At 38.8% G+C, this 19,896-nt stretch overlaps 1 protein-coding gene across 2 annotated transcripts in view; it reads right to left on the reverse strand.

Moving 5' to 3' along the window:
* Positions 1–4,392: 4,392 nt before the first annotated feature.
* The window catches only part of PPP3R1 (protein phosphatase 3 regulatory subunit B, alpha), a 60,439-nt gene continuing 44,935 nt past the window's right edge, over positions 4,393–19,896 (reverse strand). For both annotated transcript variants that reach the window (XM_082852015.1, XM_082852016.1), the window contains exons 3-6: positions 14,854–15,030; positions 13,717–13,776; positions 12,005–12,189; positions 4,393–6,638 (exon numbers count right to left, since the gene is read on the reverse strand). In XM_082852015.1, coding sequence (XP_082708141.1) covers positions 6,591–6,638; positions 12,005–12,189; positions 13,717–13,776; positions 14,854–15,030 — 470 coding nt within the window. In that variant the 3' untranslated portion in view covers positions 4,393–6,590. The remainder of the gene's footprint in view (positions 6,639–12,004; positions 12,190–13,716; positions 13,777–14,853; positions 15,031–19,896) is intronic.

A 19,896-nucleotide genomic window follows, 5' to 3' on the forward strand; every position in this document is an offset into this window, starting at 1 on the left:
ATACTGGATGGTGTGTGAATATTTTAGACCCAGGTCATAGCAGCAGTTTGGATATACTCTGGACCAAGGAAGGCTAATATTTGTACCTATTTTTGCACTTTGTAAAATTAAAGACTACATCACAAGGTTGATGTGAGGAAGTTGTTTTATTTTTTAAATAAGTGTTTAATGAAAGCAGTCAGACCTTACCAGTGGTTGGGTATACTTCTTGTAAGTAGTAAAGGTGAAATATGATAAAAGAATATTTTTACCCCTAAGAAAACTACTATATTCTGCAAATGTAATAGATTGTTTTAACAGGTGTCTGCCTAAATGTTCTGATTTATATTATGCATTTTTTTAATGAAAGGAACCTACTTCATTAAACTGTGTGATGTTATTCTCTTGTACATCTCTGCAACCCTTGACCAAAACTTTAACGATAGGAGTATTAGAAAGTACATGTAAGAACTAGAAAAAGTGTTGTTTTGAAGTATTGCTATTAAGCTTTCTATTAGTTACATGTGCCACTGTCCCAAACTATTTTGTACATTGCATTGGGATTAGATATACTTAATATTACAGTGGGAATCCAGTGGGAAATTGCTGGAAATGTCCCAGCAGTTAATTTTTTTATCCTTTGGCAACACAACAGCATGGAGCGTGTATGTGTATGTTGATATCATTTTACTCATATCCTTTTGGAAAGGAATTTGTCGGGACTGCCTTATTCTGGAGGCTGCAAAGGCTTCAGGAGGTACTTGCCTACCCCCCACGCTTTGTCCAGGAAGTTATATGCAAAATTGTGAGTGCTTAGGGTGTACTTTTCTAAGGAATGGGTCCACAGTTTTAATCAGGTTTCCAAAGCGCTTGGCTGAGATGAACCATCGCTACGTAACCATAAACATTTTGTGCTGATTCTTAAAGAGCATCATTTTGATTGGAAAAACACGGGTTTTCTACGTTAAAGTGAAGGAATCTTTTGGTATTGTTCGCATTTACTTCCTTTTGACGATTTCTTACGTAGTTAGAACTGTCAGTAATGTAAGAGCAAATATATTTCTTGGGCAGTTGCTAAAATTTGGGATACTGAACTTTTACCGTCTTGAGTTTTGGGCCTCTCCCTGGGCAAACATCCCCAACCCCCAGGGAATCAGCACTGCTTGGGGCTTGAAAGGGAAACAAAATGTTAGAGGAAACCCAGCTAATTCCTAGAATGGAATAATGAAGAAAAAATAGAGGTAATAAATCTGACTACATCACAGTGGTAGTTGCAGTGGGAGTTGATCTTGACCTGGATCAAGTCACTTCTTCAAATTCTTCTCTAAGGCCTGGACATGAAATCTAATAACCAAAAACCTGAGCGATGCTTATCCGTATTTCTGTGGCGTCTGTCATGCTAACCTGTGATTATTTTAGTGTCTGCCTCCCACCCTAAAGCCTCTGACCTTTAGATTCTCAGTATCTAGTACAATTTCAGACACATCATATAACAGTTTATTAACATATTAATTGCTACTTGGCTGGGGAATGGGCATGAAAGAGGAGTATTTTCTTAGATATTCAGTGGCCGGTAAGGGAAGAGAACTTGTTTCCTCCTAGTCGTTCCAGAAGATTTGGACTCCAATTCTCATCCTATCTAGAGAAGAAAGCTCATGTTCATTGAGCATCTGGGAAAGAGACCTGATTTTCCTGATTCCAGAACCATGGGACAGCATGCTTAATGTTAGATTATTGAGTACACGGTGACAGTGTACATAACCATCCTACAACTTGCAAAATGCTTGGATTATACAAATGTTAATTACTCATCTGGTGAAAGAAATCATTCAAAGACACCAGTAATCTGAAGGAGGTTTGGGAGAGCAAGGACTCGCTAATTTGATCTGGCTAGCTGATAAATTTATAATGCCCAAGGTTAGTAAAAGGTGGAAGTGGCAGTGGACTTTAGCTTAAAATGTGAGCTAATTTAATGAGCGATGTTTGAGCATGTGGGAATTCCTGAAGACTAAGAATTGTTTGAAGAACTTCCCTGGTGGTGCAGTGGTTAGAATCCGCCTGCCAATGCAGGGGACACCGGTTCGAGCCCTGGTCCAGGAAGAGCCCACATGCCGCACAGCAACTAAGCCAGTGCGCCACAGCCACTGAGCCTGTGCTGTAGAGCCCGTGCGCCACAACTACTGAAGCCCGCACGCCTAGAGCCCGTGCTCCGCAGTAAGAGAAGCCTGCACACCGCAGCTAGAGAGAGCCCACGTGCAGCAGCGAAGACCCAATGCAGACAAAACAAAAATCCATTCTATAAAACAAAAATTGTTTCAAGACATATATGAGCTTGAACAGCATTTCTTTCTAAGTCCTGGAAAGTATCCAGAAAGATTTCTACCATCTTGTCTACTCTTTCTTTTAAACTGTGGTAAAATATACATGATTCACCATTCTAGCCATTTTGAACTGTACAGCTCAGTGACACTAAGTACGTTCTCATGCAACCATCATCCACCATTTCCAGAACTTATCTTCCCCATCTGACAGTGTACCCATTCAACACTAACTCTACCTCCCCCTCCTCCTGGCCCTTGGGAACCACCATTCTACTTTCTGTCTCTATGAGCTTGACAACTCCAGGAACTTATATAAAAAATACAGTATTGGGCTTCCCTGGTGGCGCAGTGGTTGAGAGTCCGCCTGCCGATGCAGGGGACACGGGTTCGTGCCCCGGTCCGGGAAGATCCCACATGCCGCGGAGCGGCTGGGCCCGTGAGCCATGGCCGCTGAGCCTGCGCGTCCGGAGCCTGTGCTCCGTAACGGGAGGGGCCACAACAGTGAGGCCTGCGTACTGCAAAAAAACCCCCCAAAAACAGTATTTGTTCTTTTGTGACCGGCTCTTTTTTCTTAGCATGTCTTCAAAGTTCATGTGTGTTACAGCATGTGTCAAAATTTCCTTTTATGGCTGAGTAACATCCCATTGTATGTATATACCACATTTTGATTATCCATCTGTCATGGATGTTTTGGTTGCTTTCAAGTTTTGGCTACTGTGAATAATGCCGCTATGAACACGGGTGTGCCAACACTTCTAGTCCCTACTGTCACTTCTCTTGGGCAAGTATCCAGAAGTGGAATTTCTGGGTCATATGGTAAATCTGTGTTTAATTTGAGGAACCATTATACCATTTTTCCACAATGACTACACCATTTGATATCCACACCAGCAATGCACAACAAGCCTTCCAGCTGCTTCATATCCTTACCAACACTTTTATTTTGCTGATGGCAGTGCTAACGGGCCTGAAGTGGTATCTTGTTTTAGTTTGCATCTCCATAATGACTAGTGATACTGAGCATCTTTTCACGTGGTGGTGGCCATTTGTGTATCCTTCTGGAGAAATATCTCTTCACGTCCTTTTGCCCACTTTTTAATCAGGTGGTTTTTGAGTCGTAGTCTTGACATATTCTAGATAGCAATCTCTTAGCAGATACATGACTTACAAATATTTTCTCCCATTCCGTGCACTGCTGTTTCACTTCGTCATCTTTTCTACTCTTAAGACCATTAGAACTAGGTAAAGAAAGGGAGACCTAGGGTTTAAAATGTTAACTATTGGTTTAGGCCTAACTAACCTATACTCCTAGTTCAAAGAGCCAAGGAATCCAGTGCACAGTATCTCATAACTAGTGCATGCCTGACAATATGGGTGTTTTGGGTATAAAACACCAAGAGCCCATGATTCACGTGGGCCAGGTACATCATTTCCCGTCACAAGAACCTCAAGTGCTTATTACAGTGCAGGCATGGCGTGGGAACCCTCCAGAGTTGCTGAATGAATAAAAGTCTCAAAATTATACTAATGCTTACCTTTTATGAAGTGAGAAAGTAGTGGATAGAATTTAACATCACAACCTGTAGAAACAAGGTGTCTCCTATTACCTAATTCACTGATTACGTATTCATTAAACACTAAGAACTAGGCAGAATCTAGACAACCAGGTCTATCAGAGAACAAGGGACAGAAATCCCTGCCCTTGGGGAGCTTTCATTCGTGTCATTTCCATAACCGGGGAAGACAAATACAAAATGCTTAAGTGAATCATGTCAGAAGAGGTTAAATGCTATGGAAGAAAACAGAGTGGGGTAAAGGAGAATCAGGTGTATTAGTGTGTTTAAATGGTGGCCAGGAGAGTTCCTGTTGAACCAGGACACGGCTGAAACCCTTGGAAGCATTCCCTGTGGGTAGCCTGGGGGGGGCGAAGAGACGGTGCACAGGCCTACAGAGGAAGCACGCCAAAGGCTTGGGGAAGCACGGAGGCAAAGGAGGCTGGAAGCAGAGGGAGGGTGACACACCGGGTTCTGCAGGTCACTGTGATGACTTGTGTTTTCACCCAGTGACAGAGCAGACTTACTTATGGCTCATAGTCAAAGATCAAATGTCAACTTACTAGAGTTTTTAAAAAATCTGAAAGAGTGAAAAAAGACTATCCAACGGCCGGGAAAGCCTGAAGACCACTGTGAATACACTCAATCAAGTTTCAAATATTTTATTTTCTTATTCATACAGTATGAAGTTTTCTAAAGATCCCACAACATGATGTTTCATGCAGAAGAAAAACTAAACATTCAACATAAACCATCCCTCCCCACCCACCCACGCACGCTAAAAAAAAAAAAAAAAAGAAAAAGAAAAAGAAAAAACCCTCAGTCCCCAGTAAGGAAATAATGTTTGCACTATTCTTCTGTAATGCCAGCCAAGATATGCACAAGCAAGAGAAATAGAAAGCATTTGCTAAAATATTTGTAACAAATACTTATGTACAAAAAATTCACAAAAGACTAGTTCCCCCCCTTGAAGCAGAGCACATGGCAGTTGACACTGGAACAGATCAAACCACTGGCTGGGATTATAAGCCACGTACTGATCCAGAGGAAGAAAGTTACATGTAGTGGAGATTTTCAGTTTGAACATTAACATTTCCAAAGTTTGGCAACATTATGTTTTAAAATTATGCAAATTATGTAAACAAGAGGTACATACTTTAAATCGATCTACATGCAAAACTCCATGTCATGCAAGGACACCAAGCACCGGGATTTCTCTCACAGACAGAGCCCATGGCGTGCAGCACTCAGCTGAAGGAACAGCGATGGCAGGCGGGTGTGCCCAAATTAAGATTCTTTCCTCTTGATTCAACCTGCCTTTTCCCACTCATGATTATAAAACCAGTTTTCTAGAAAAACTATATAGGGAAAGACTACAGTCCTACAAAGCTAACCAGAATGTCTTCTTCCAGCCAATAGTACCTTTGCAGAAAAGGGAAGGGATAATATCAAGTGGTGGAACATGGTAAACTACTTTTATATCACACAAATTTATTAAGTTACCTGTTACGTATGTGGGCAAATCAAGAACACCATTATGCACTCTCTATGCCTTGTGGTAAAGAAATTTAAGAGGTATAAGTTTGGACATAATTTTGCTCTTCTGTGGCATATAGATTAGTAAGGTTTCTCCCATGTAAGTCATAAATAAGTATATGTGGGTGTAGAGATACACACATGCACATTAAATATCACCAGTTTTAGATTAGCTGCAAGTCTTTTGAAACAGAGAAAGGAAATTTATGGTTTAAACGTAAGTTTAATGACAACTTACCACCCACGTAATGAAACAAATAAACGGATATCCTAAGCAGTTACATGATTATTTCAGGAACTCTTCAATAAGTCATGTCCGAGATAAATCAGGATTGCCTCAGATAGCTTCTGTCCTTTGCGAATAAAATCACAACAAACTGACACTTACTCAGGGACATCTAGTGAATGTAATGGCTCCTAGTTATGAAGTAACAGAATGAGGTGGCCATAAGCTCTGTGCTGTTGCTATATGAACACAAGAGCAGCAGCGCTGAACTATACTTTCTGCTCAAGCAGAGACGTCGTCAAAGCTGCGCAGCAATGAGACACAGTCCCTGGAAATATATCACAGGTATAAATAAAGTTACAAACTCCTTTGTTACAAAAATGTAATCAAGGTAAATAATAAGATGTTAACAAATGCTTTGTCAATCTCTCAAAAGAGAAAGGGCAGGACAAGGAAAATAGCTGGCCTAACACCTGGCTCAAATTGTACAATCTTCAATCTATATATAAAACTGTGTGAAATAAAAGTAAGGATGTTGAATGTTCTGCTTGGCACTTTTGTACTCTATCATTTTGCTTCTGAATCAAGTATATTAAATTAAAGCCAACCTACTACACATATAGAAAGCTACATATATCTATATATAAATATTTACATATGTATATATAGATACTTTCTTGTTATAAAAGATGAAGAAAAATAAATTAAAAAGCCAACCCCTTCCCTTTCTTCACCACATTGATATGCTCTTTTCATGCTGCTGTCCTTCAGCTTTAAAGTGCTACACTGAGTTATTGAGAGAATAAGAGTTCAATAACACTTAGTTGGCTTCATGAGGCTCATGTTGGAAAATGTGGCTTCACAGAGAAAAATACTTCCATTTAAATACACAGAGAGCATTGCTGGACGTCTTGAGCAGATCTTCAGAGATGGAGAAGAAAGCAAAAGTGTTGGGTGGTACTCTTTACAGAAGAGTCACACGTCTACCACCATCTTTTTGTGAATATCGAGGCCGCCTACAACCTGCAACAGAGAGAACAAATCAAACTGGACCAGGTTCGACGGACTCCCTTGTACTAGTCTAACCACCTTACCAAAACTACAGCTTAAAAAACATACTACTTTAGCCATTTCCAGAAGCTGTTGTTTTTAAAAACCTGCATTGCCTTTTTTTTTTTTTTTTTTTTTTGCGGTACGCGGGCCTCTCACTTTTGTGGCCTCTCCCGTTGCAGAGCACAGGCTCCGGACGCGCAGGCTCAGCAGCCATGGCTCACGGGCCCAGCCGCTCTGCGGCATGTGGGATCTTCCCGGACCAGGGCACGAACCCACGTCCCCTGCATCGGCAGGCGGACTCTCAACCACTGCGCCACCAGGGAAGCCCCCTGCATTGCCTTTTGTCAGAACTTTCATGGCTTCTTTCTCCTAGGATAACATTTTCTTGTGTTCTAGCACTAGGGCTGGCAAATTTTTCTGTAAAGGGCTGGGCAGTAAATATTTCAAGCTCTGTAGGCCATGTATAGTTCCTCTTGAATTCTCTTCTCCCATTTTTTTTTTTTTAAACACCACTTTAAAATGAAAAAATTTTTTTAGCTCAAAAACATACAAAACAGGCCACATGCAGGATTTGGCCCACTCTTTCGTCTGTCGTTTCGACATGGCCTTTAGTAGTTTAATATTAAATGATAACCAGATGTTACCATAAAAACTGTCAGAAACCAAATGCAGGCTTCACTGTCAGTCTGTTCTACAATATATCAAAAAGTAATAAATGAATAAAATTTTCTGCACATTACTTTCCCATGGAGTCAAATACTTGTGAAGTTGTTACAGACACCTCAGTGAATACTGACATGGCCATGTGAAGTGCAATTACCTGTATTATTATTTGGGGCATAAGTTTTATTAAGTATAACCTATATAAAGAAAGTAAACCATAAATGTGCACAGCCTGATGAATTTTCAGAGCAAACACCCAAGTAAACAGCAGCCAGGGAGGGCATCACTGGGGCTCTTCCGTGGCCCCCTTCCCGCACTGGCCACCTCCCTCCTCCCAAGCCACCGCCCGCCAGAGGTGGTCACTATCATGATTTAACACCATAGGTTACTCTGGTCTGCTTTTATACATTTTATAAATGAAATCTTTTGTGTCTGGCTTGTTTCACTCAGCGTTGTTTGTGAGATTCATCCATGTTGTTCTGCATAGCTACATCTGTATTATTTTTAAACCTTAAAAATTTTTTTTTGAAAAAGAAAGCTTAAACAGCCAGCTAGTTCTACAACTTCTGTTATGAAAACAGCAGTTTGCTATCCTACCCTCAAATTTCTTTTTACTTAGAGGCAACATTTAGAATTTTCAGCTGATTCTCAGTATTTACCTATAGGTCTCCAAATAACACCCCTACATTGCTTTTTCTTGGATTCAAAGTTTTAGGCATCATCCACTGACTTCCCACCACAGAAGATGAAGATTATACTTTCACACACACCTCTCCCTTCTGTCTCCTACCACATATACTTCCCACCTCTCCCACGCTTCAAATAATTGTATCTTTTTTTTTGATTAGGCAGAAATTCAGCATTTTATTTATGACTATATAGAATACTACATACAGCAGAAGAGAACTGTGTACTATAGTTACTTTTTCTTTCCTGCACATTTGTTTTGCTACAGTTAATAACTGATCTTTTTCTTTGCCAGCTGTTCTATGTATTTACCATTAATTCAACCCTAAACTTTGTTCTAAACGCACTTAAATACATTATGTAACTCTATCAATTTTACTGTCTTGAAATCACTCCCAGAGCTTTCCAACCTGCTCCCATCCAGGCCTGTCATCTATGGATCCTCCTTCACCATCATCCTAGAGATTTCCTTCTTTCATGTTGGACCTTCTGCTTCCTGGATCCCACATTGTCTTCTTTTTTTGATTTATAACCTTTTTATAGTGGGAGCACATCCTCTAGTAGTTTCCCAGAAAGGGAGGCCTTGCATACCTGAAAATGTCTTTATTTCTACCACCTAGTTTGAGTTTACTGAGAGTTCTCACTTGAAAATAACTGTCCCTCAAAATTGTGAAGGCAATGCTTCCATTGCCTTCTAGTTGCCAACTCTGCTGAGAAATTTGCCACCATTATGATTCTTTGTATGACACCCTTCCCCTACCCCTCTACTTTAGCTCTTTGGAAGTTTGTAGAACCATCTGTTTGTTTTAAAATTTCATGACAGTGTGCCTAGGCCCACATTTTTATATACTATGCTGGGTACTCAGTAAGTCTTTTTGGTCAAAGAAGCTCATTACTTTTGATTCTGACATATTTTCTTGATTCATTTTTGACATTTCCTTCCCTGCATTTTCTTTCTGGACCCCTAGCATCTGGGTGTTAGACCTCCTAGAATGTATTTCAAAGTTTAAATGTCCGAGAGCTCTTTTATATATTCTCCAATTTTTGTTTCAAAAATCCAATATATTATATCCCTGAGGATAACCATGACAGATTTTTGTTCTACTTTGAAAGCTGTCACTGGCCTTGCATAGCCTGCTTCTCCAAGCTTCTTTTTCAGGTGTTATCTCATCTCTATAATCCATTTTAGAGGCTTTCCTTGAATGTCTGGTGATCCGTGGCTCTCTGCTCCTGTGGAAAGGGCACTAGAGCCTCCACATACAAAGTGGGGCTGTTGACTGTGGCCTGCGCTTTGAGTGATCAGTTAAGACCATTTCTGGAGATCAGATTTCCCAAAGAGGGCTGTCCCACCTTTTGCCTGGAGGGTACAAGTCTAGCTGCCAGGGAATCAGGTTAGGGAACTGAGCCTTTCAGGGATTCCACCTTATAAACCAAGTTGCTTCTCAGCTTTCCAAGTTTCTAGCTTAGAATTTTTACTCCTGTCTGCTAAACCAATTAACCATTCAACTTTATAAGTTGCCAAATCTAGTTAACTATCCTCTCTGCTATTCACTTGGTCCTTGTGGGTTTATAACCTTTTGTTTTTAACCCATTTAATTTCAGTGGAGGTTTGAGAGGAAGCAAAAGTAAATAGATGTGTTCAGTCCACCAACTTTAATCCTGTCACTAATCATTTGTAATATTTGTGCATGGTAAAGTATTCTGAAAATGTTAAAGTAGGTATGTAGTATGTGATCTTATCTAAAATAACTTCCTTGGGACTTCCCTGGTGGCTCGGTGGTTAAGAATCCGCCTGCCAATGCAGGGGACACAAATTCAAGCCCTGGTCCGGGAAGATCCCACATGCCATGGAGCAATTAAGCCCATGCACCACAACTACTGAGCCTGCGCTCTAGAGCCCATGAGCCACAACTACTGAGCCCATGCACCACAACTACTGAAGCCCATGCGCCTAGAACCCATGCTCCGCAACAAGAGAAGCCACTGCAATGAGAAGCCCGCGCACCACAACGAAGAGTACACACCCCGCTCGTCCCAACTAGAGAAAGCACATGGACAGCAATGAAGACCCAATGCAGCCATACATACATACATAAACTGTCCTTTCTCTTTCACTGTTATAGCTTAAGAAATCAGAATAAAGAGAAATCAATGAAGCCAAAGTTAAGAGCTTGATAAATGTTCCAAAAAGTTGGCTTAATACACAAAACATTTTTCTTCATTCCTGCACTATGCCCTCCAAAAGTACAAGTAAAGGCAATTTATCACAAAATGCTGAAAAACAAACTCAAAGCTTAGCTTATGTCTTCAGTGTAAATAGTATCATTTCTATACCTAGGGATGTATTTTAATTTCCTTTCACTGGTAAGTGATTTACATGCAAGTTTTAGTTGATATTTACTAAATGCAAGTAGTCTTCACTTATATACATCCTTTCCATTAACACTCCAGTCAAGAGTTTCCCTTTTTTGTTTTGTTCCCTCAAGTCTTGGAATTATTTTTTTTTCCTTCTTTCGAAAACTGGCTGCTACCTATGATGCCACTCCCAGCATGGTCGCAGGTCGCACACAATGCGATGTCCGTCCACGGGAGTCCTTCAGCAAGTACTGGCAACAGTGAAGGAGGAAGGACTTCCCTGGTGGCGCAGTGGTTAAGAATCCACCTGCTAATGCAGGGGACACGGGTTAGAGTCCTGGTCCGGGAAGAGCCCATATGCCGCGGAGCAACTAAGCCCATGCACCACAACTACTCAGCCTTTGCTCTAGAGCCCATGAGGCACAACTACTGAGCCCATAGGCCACAACTACTGAAGCCCCAGTGCCTAGAGCCTGCACTCTGCAACAAGAGAAGTCACCGCAATGAGAAGCTCATGCACCGCAACAAAGAGTAGCCCCCGCTCGCTGCATCTAGAGAAAGCCCGCGCACAGCAACAAAGACTCAACACAGCCAAAAATAAATTAATTAATTTATAAAAAAACAGTGAGGGAGGAGACACAACGGAGGGACAGGACACAGAGCAGTACCACCTGGCACGGGTTCCAAATCTCGAGGCTCAAGCCTATCTAATCTCTTCCAAAAAGACCTCGAGCGTTCTTGAAACTAGAGCACCACCCTACTTTTTGAAACAAAATGCAAAGATAGTATTCCCTTGAGATGAAGAAAGATCCTTAAAGGATCACGTGAACTTCTACTTAAATGCTGAAGTAGATACTTAAGTCCTTATATAACACACAAAGTAATTTGTTTTCCCTGGTGTCATCTAAGTAAAAAATGAGAAGAAGAGGAGGAAAGTCTTTTATAGAAAGATTTCCCAGTCATGACTGAAATTTTTCAGAACTTTTTCTTTGTTATCTTTGCCTTTCCTTTGCATTGCTCAGTATCTCTAGCTTACAGTTAAAACTGCTTTTAACACATCAAAAAGTTAGTATCTTTGCTTTAGGGGCAGGAGTAAAGAAGAGAAGCAGTAAACTGGAAGCTAAGCCGTTGCCCCAGTTTCCACCTAGAGCTAGTTGTTGAGGCCTTCCCACAACTGTAGCCCCTGCCTCTGTGGAGCCCTTGCCCCAGATTACAAGGACTACCCATCAGTAGCTTAGAAAAATAAAATCACCTTTCTACAAGGCCTAGCTGCTGAGTTTAAGACGGACAGGGACTCCATTTCTGTTGTCCTCATGAAACCAAGCCTCTGGATTCCCAGCTGAAACTCATGAACTCATATTTCCCACAGAAGTATTTTCAAACAACCTAGCTGTTCATTTGGGAGGCTACCAATAGTAAGTAGAAGTTACTAGTACCATTCTTGCGGCATTTTATCAGACAATCACTGAGAATAAAATCAGTAACAATTACAACAAAGAACATTTCAAAACCTTGAATATGGAGCAATTAGGCAAAATCAAAAGTAGAAACATCTAGGGCAAAATAAAGGAATTCTCTATTAGGTGGTATTAAAAATGTTTTCATGAAGTGTAACTAATGAATGTACTTACAGCACAGAATTCTTCAAAGGATATTCTTCCATCTCCATCCTTATCTGCATTTATTATGGTTTTGTCCACGATTTGCTGTAACTGTGTATCTTTCAGATTGTTCCCCACCATCATCTTCAGCACCTGGAAGAGTTCCCCATTGGAAATATAGCCATCTTTATCCATGTCATAGATACGGAAAGCAACTAAAAAGAGAGTAAGGAAAATCAATGGCGAAATCAAAGGCAATCACAAACGCATACTTTCAATGAGAGAGAGAACAATAAGCTGCCAGACAATTAGAATTCTACTACGAGGACAGCTCCTTCCTACACAGAGATGTCTCTAGGTGAAAATGGTTAAGAGTATATGGCCTATGGGACTTCCCTGGTGGTCCAGTGGTTAAGACTTCACCGTCCAATGCAGGGGGTGGGTTTGATCCCTGGTCAGGGAGCTAAGATCTCACATGCCTCATGGCCAAAAAACCAAAACATAAAACAGAAGCAACAAATTCAATAAAGACTTTAAAAATGGTCCACATTGGGCTTCCCTGAATCCGCCTGCCAGTGCAGGAGACACGGATTCGAGCCCTGGTCCTGGAAGATCCCACATGCCGCGGAGCAGCTAAGCCCGTGCACCACAACTACTGAGCCTGCGTTCTACAGCCCGCGAGCCACAACTACTGAGCCTGTGTGTCACAACTACTGAAGCCTGCGTGCTAGAGCCTTGCTCCGTAACAAGAGAAGCCACCACCACGAGAAGCCCATGCAGTGCAACAAAGAGTAGCCCCCGCTCGCCGCAACTAGAGAAAGCCCACGCACAGCAACGAAGACCCAACGCAGCCAAAAAATTAAAAAAAAAAAAAAAAAAAAAAAAAGGTCTACACTGAAAAAATCTTAAAAAAAAAAGAGTATATGAGCTATGGAATCAAGACTGCTTTGGCCAATTAGTGTAGCCTAGTGGTAAGTTATTTACCCTTCCTAAGCTTCATTTTCTGCACATATAAAATTGGGGCTAATAATAGTTCTAACCTCTCAGGTTCTTTACAGTACCGAATGAGATAATATACAATCAAAGACAGCAAATGCTATTACTATTATTCTCATTTGTATCAAAAAGAGTTCGTTTGCAAAGGATGTTTGCATATAGCCTGCACCTCAGAGAACTGTTATAAATACAACATCTCTCTAGTTAAGAGCTGAATGTTTTAAAAAGATATCAGATGTTCCCTATGATAGAGGCAGCCTACGTAAACCAAAATAGTGGACTTCCGGCTAAATAATTCTGAATACAACGAGTGTAAATAAAGTTAACCTAATCATATTAGAGCATTTCTTCTCACTTTCATGCCAACATTTTATAATAACTATAAATGGAATATAATCTTTAAAACTGTGAATCACTATATTGTACACTTGTAACTTATAAAACACTGTACATCAACTATACTTCAATTAAAAAAAAATCTCTTATCTAAGACATGTAATTCATATGGCTGTAGAAGGAAATTCTATTTTCCTTCTATCCAACTAAAAGCAACAATGACACATCATTAAAAAATGCAAACTGCAAATGTCCAGAAAGGATTTTCTCCAGAATGTAAAATTTTTGTTATGTTTACTAAGGATCTAGAATAAAAGACATCTTTTAGAATATTTTAAAAGGAGGTTATAATGCAGTATGGGGTAGTGGTCTTAAGAGGGAGAATGAACTCAGTGAAGAGAAATACTTACACCTCAACTTCTGTTCCTTATCTCCTTTGACACTGAACTGAGAGACTCCCTCAATGAACTCTGAATAAGAATAAAATATGTTTACAAATCAGAAGTTTCAATTTTTTACAAAGAAAAACAACACATACCCACATACACACACACACACACACACAAACCCCTACGTGCTCACAAAAAGATATTTTCTTGCTGCAAAAGAAAATATTACTAGCTGTGTTTAAAACTGAAAAAGCCAAATTTGAAACTTCGTAACAAACGAGGTTCTATATATATACATTTTAATCTGAACCTGGAGTTCTCTAAAGTCAAATCAATTTAAACAAATATTTACTTACGCTACAGAGCATAACACTCAAAAAAACCCATATTCTTTAAGCTATTTAACTCTTTTTTCTTAGAATATGACAAAAGGAGGCTTTAAAAAATTTACATTGTTTGGCAGAAAAAAAAAATTTTTGGATTTCTGGCTCCAAAATTCAGAATCATTTAAATAAACTGTTGGATGTTTCATTAACAAATGGTCATTTTTCTTCACTGCCTGCTAAACGCTAAACCATAACCAGTTTTAAAGCCCTTCACTTATAATCCAATTCCTCAAACTAAAATAACAAAATCTGTTGATTCCCTGGTGAAATGAAATGTATATTTACTTTAAAGTGTAGAATCAAATGGTTAATATTAGCAAAAGCACTACTGTCTTTGTAAAATCCTAGATTAACTAAATTAATCCTTTCTGTGATAATACTCATATCCTTATTCCTTCAGCTTACTTTTTATTGCTGACTTAGTATTAAGTCTCATTCTTTTATAAAAGGTTTTAAAAATGTAGCTTCTAATATTATGTTTCCTTAAAGTGAGACTAATTTTCGAACAACAAAAGAAATTCTAAATCCCATTTTTCAGATTACCTTAAAGGGCAATTTGATCATTTATGACCCCAAAAGTAAAAGATCTTTTTAGCCCATTAAGGTTCATATATCACAGATTTTGAGGTTTTAATGTAATCTATCTTTATAAGAAAACCAGTAATACACATTCAAGAAAAACTAAATTTTTCAGACATTTTTGTACACAGAGCTGTAAGATGCTATTCACAGATTATCTAACTGGTAGTTTAAAAAAAAACTACTTCCTTACCTTTAAAGTCTACTTCTCCATTCCCATCTGTGTCAAATATATCTATTACTCGCTGTACTAAGGGATTCTGTTGTAACTCAGGCAGAGACATGAACTCTTCCACACTCAAAGAACCAGAATTGTCCAAATCGAGCTTCTTAAATCTCTTTCCTAGCCTTTTAATTTCATCAGCATCAACTAAAAGCAAACAAAAAGAGGCAGCAAGATTTACCAAATGATTTTGTGATAATTATAGGAAAAAAATTAACCACTTATCCAAGAGTTTAATTTCCAATTTAAAGAGTTGCATATACGATTGACTAATTTCTTATAACAAAGAAAATATATCATAAAGTTTTTTTTGTTACCCTTTTGTTTGTCTGCACCTGCCATAACATACAACCAACTGTATGCTGAGTAAGATATTACAAGATTAACAATGCTAAGCTGATCATGAAGTCAGGTGGTTTTACCAGGCAGACTAAATCAATCTCTATGTACCAGGCACTCTAATTTTCACTTATCTTGTAAAATTTTAATTTAGTTTATTTCTAGCAGTTCGTGGTTCAAAATTTGAACATGGTTTGAACACAGTTCAATATTCAAAGCCTCCCTCCAACGTTGCCAGCTTCTTGAATATTCTTCTAAAGATATTCTTTGCAAATATGAGCAAAGAAAACCCAGCATTTTTAGATTTTAATCCTTTAATTAAATTTTTAAGAAAAAAATTTATAAAGGTTAAATTTTTAAAGGTTACTATCCGTTTACAGTTATTACCAATATCCTAAAAATCAGGCACAGATCTTTAAAACAGATCAAACCCGCCTTGGCAGCACCATCAAGTGCTTCAGCTTTGCACTTCGTACAAGCTAAACATAAAGAATTCCAACTTTTGGCACCAACTTTCATCAAAGATTTTTTTCTGCTACTTGGGATCATACTCCCTTAAAACAGATGAACAAGGAAAAACAAACAAACCTCACCCTTTTGACTCATCTTGTGACTCAGAGATACTGTTTTTCATGTTTTGCCAAGCTGAAACTCATGTTATTTTTCCACTTTTTGTAAGGATACCTTTGGGAGGATTATCTTTTTTAGTAGTTGGAAGTGTCTACATATTCAACTTATATTATATTATACAAAGTATTGTAATAGTTAATCTTATAGTCATACATATACGTATGTCTCTAAAATTTAAGATATTAAAAACTTAGATATTTTAGTCTGAGTTTATAATATAGGTATATATTATAATAATATAGGTATTACTATGGAATGTTTACATGGAAAACAGCAAATTATATTGTTGAGACCATACCCAGATCACTGCACCCTTGAATATACTCAGGAATAAATGTGAAATCTAGATGGTTTCCTATTTTAACAAGTGATTTCAAGAATCTTATTAATATTACCACATAAAATAATTAAGAAGTTGCCTTTAGAGAGCTCATGTTGCTACAGTAAATTTAAATAAATATTTCCAACTGGACATATTAACGCTAGAGAGTATATAATATTAATAGAGATAGAAAGGTTGCTTATTCCTTCATCATCTTCTCAGATGAAGAAACATTAACCACCTCTCTTTATTATACATATATTTTTTATCATTTAGAAAAAAAGAATGTAAGAGATTCCCAACAGTAGCAAAGAGATGCAGGCCTCTGGCTCTTCAAGCACTGTTATTACTATACACACACACCAAGCTGCTACTCCACTGTTAGGTGATTTTGAGGTTTCTCAGAATGAAAAGGAAAAGGAATAAGCAGAATGGTAGAAAAATAAATTTTCCTCAAATTTTAGCCAATTCTCCAAATTTGTCAAACAGTAATAAGCAGCAACAAGACTACTCCTTCAGGAAATTCTTTTAATAGCCACTTTATAAATAATTTATTACCTATTAGTCCATAAACAATTTAAAACAAAATAAAGCAAGTCTTATCAAATCCTCCTAGTGATAATAGTATCTTCAAAGAAACAACTAAATGCAATGTGGGATCCTGAATAGAATTCTGGAAAAGAAAAACTTTCCAGTGTCACAATTTCTTTTTTCACTAAAATATACAGTTTAACAGTACTGTAAAAATGTTAATTTCTTGATTTTGATAATGATAATTGCACTTTAAGTCTGTGAGATGTTACCATCAGAGGAAGCTTGGGTGAGTGATATTTGGGAACTCTATGATTTTTGCAACATTTTTGTAATTTTTCCTTAAGCCTCCTCCTATTTGTAACAACTCTTAATATTTCTCCTTGTGTTTCATGACTTGGAAACTTCTGATCCAGTATTTTGTAAAATATCCCTCAGAGTGAGTTGCTGATGTTTTTTTCATGATTAGAATGCTTTGGGGCAAGAATACCATAGAAATGATATGTCCTTCGCAGTGCATCATTATCAAGGGGTTCATGATGTCAACATGTCTTTTCACTAGTGATGCTAATTTTGATCACTTGGCCAAGGTGGTTTCTGCCAGATTTCTCCACTGTATATCTACAATCCTTCCCTCTGTATTAAAATATATTGGGAGGGGGCTTCCCTGGTGGCGCAGTGGTTGAGAGTCCGCCTGCCGATGCAGGGGACACGGGTTCGTGCCCCGGTCCGGGAAGATCCCACATGCCACGGAGCGGCTGGGCCCGTGAGCCCTGGCCGCTGAGCCTGCGTGTCCAGAGCCTGTGCTCCGCAACGGGAGAGGCCACAACAGTGAGAGGCCCGTGTACCGCAAAAAAAAAAAAAAAAAAAAAATATTGGTGGGGGAATACTCTGAGACTATTCAAATATCCTACTTTCTCCTCAAACTCTGATCTAATTGGAGCATCATCTAGGTAGGTCTTGTTTGCAAAATTTTATTACTGTGGTATTGCCTAATAATGATTTTCTTTTTCCCTCATTATTAACTGGACTGTTCCTGTCAAAAAACAAAACAAAACAAACCTGTCCCCTTTCCCTATTTGTTTCTTTAGTCAATTATTCGTATCAGCATGGATTCATGGGTACTTATTTTATCCTATGGGTTAAAATCCAATGTCACATTACCTGTTAACCAAATTACTCCAGCTTTCTTCTTTAGGTACTACCTCAAGCTGGCTCCTGTGTGACTTTTCAACAATCCCCAATTTGAGCATTTCCTTATTTTCTGGCACCATAAAATGTTCCATTCTCATCCTGACTATGTATTTCTAAGAAGATATGCCCCAATCTCGTTTGTATGGCAGGATATTTAGAACTATGCTATAGAATGAAAACTATAGATCCCTAATAAGGGATCTTAGAGGTACTGTGGAAAGAGCCCTCAGATATGATAAAATTACCTATGGAGAAACATGTGTTTTTTTTTTAAATTTATTTTTATTTCTGGCTGCGTTGGGTCTTCGTTGCTGCACGTGTGGGCTTTCTCTAGTTGTGGCGAGCGGGGGCTACTCTTGTTGCGGTGCGCAGGCTTCCCATTGCAGTGGCTTCTCTTGTTGCGGAGCACAGGCTCTAGGTGCGTGGGCTTCAGCATTTGTGGTGTGTGGGCTTCAGCATTTGTGGTGCGCGGGCTCAGTAATTGTGGCTCGTGGGCTCTAGAGCGCAAGCTCAGTAGTTGTGGAGCACGGGCTTAGCTGCTGCACAGCATGTGGGATCTTCCCGGACCAGGGCTCGAACCCGTATCCCCTGCATTGGCAGGCGGATTCTTAACCACTGTACCACCAGAAGCCCCGAGAAACATGTATTGAATAACCTTGTAAAGACTAGCACAAGAGTGAAGCCTTATAGTGTTGTCAATAGAAGCTATTGGGTAGTTTTTCAACATAAAGATTAATTTAAAAGTTTTAAAGTCTTCTGTAAAATTCATCTTCTACAAAAGTAATGACTGTATTTCCAATGTTATCCCAAATAAGAAATCAAAACCACCAGGGGGCGCAGATAAAACCTTCATAAGCAGCTCCAAAAAACTGCCTAATTTTATAACAACGTTGTGATTACACTAGCAGTCTAATATTTATATTCCACACAGAATACTTTAACAGAACAAAGCAAAGAAAGCTCCCTATTAATACTGAAAGAGAATCAAAAGGGCATATTATGAAAAATGGACATTTGTGCTGTGTCTTTTCCTTACAAATGAAAAACTTTCATCCACTTTAAAAGGTCTAGATTCTAGAGGTATATCATAATTTTCTAATGCAAGAGGCAACACATGCTCTTGGTGTTTCTAGATTAAAATTATGACACACTTAAAAATTATTAATTATCAAATATACAAGAGCTACACATCAGCACCAACAAAAGAATTATCAAGTTGTAATCAAAATGCTAAAAAGAAATTTTAAACCAACTTTGGGAAATAACTGATATTCCAAAAACGCATTATTAAATATACAATTCTACAGGTTTTGACAAACATATACACCTACGTAAGCAGCACTGCAATCCAGACAGAAGCACATTTCTATCATCCCAAAATGTTTCCTAAGGTCCTTTCCAGTCAATCACAATCACACCGCACCCCCTCCCCACCACAACCCTAGGCAACCACTGTTCTGCTTTCTGTAACTAAATTCTGTCTAGAATTTCACATAAATGGGATCATAGATACGTACTCTTGTGTCCATCTTCCTTTTCTCATTAAGTTTTTGACATTAATCCAAGTTGTTTCATATGTCAGTAGCTTCTTCCTTTTTATGGCACAGTAGTATATATATAGTCCATTGTACGGATATACTACAATCAGTTTATGCATTCATCTGTTAACAGACATTCCTATTGTTTCGTTTGGGACCATTAGGAATAAAGATTCTAAGAATATTATACTTATACTTAAGTCTTTTTGTAAACAAATGTTTTCCTGGAATTGCTGGGTCATAGGGTAAGCATACATTTGACTTTCAGAAACTGTTAAAAAGTTTTCCAAAGTGGTGTACCATTTTACACTCCCACTGGCAATATCTGAGAATTCCAGGAGCTCTACACCTCCTTGCCAACTCGTGAAATTGTGAGTCTTTCTAAGTTTAGCCACTCTGCTGGGTGGCAGCACTATGCAATTATAGTTTCAGCCTGAGTTCCTCTGAGGATTAATTATC

The sequence above is a fragment of the Leucopleurus acutus genome (assembly GCF_964270905.1).
Source record: "Leucopleurus acutus genome assembly, chromosome: 12".
Lineage (NCBI taxonomy): Eukaryota > Metazoa > Chordata > Mammalia > Artiodactyla > Delphinidae > Leucopleurus > Leucopleurus acutus.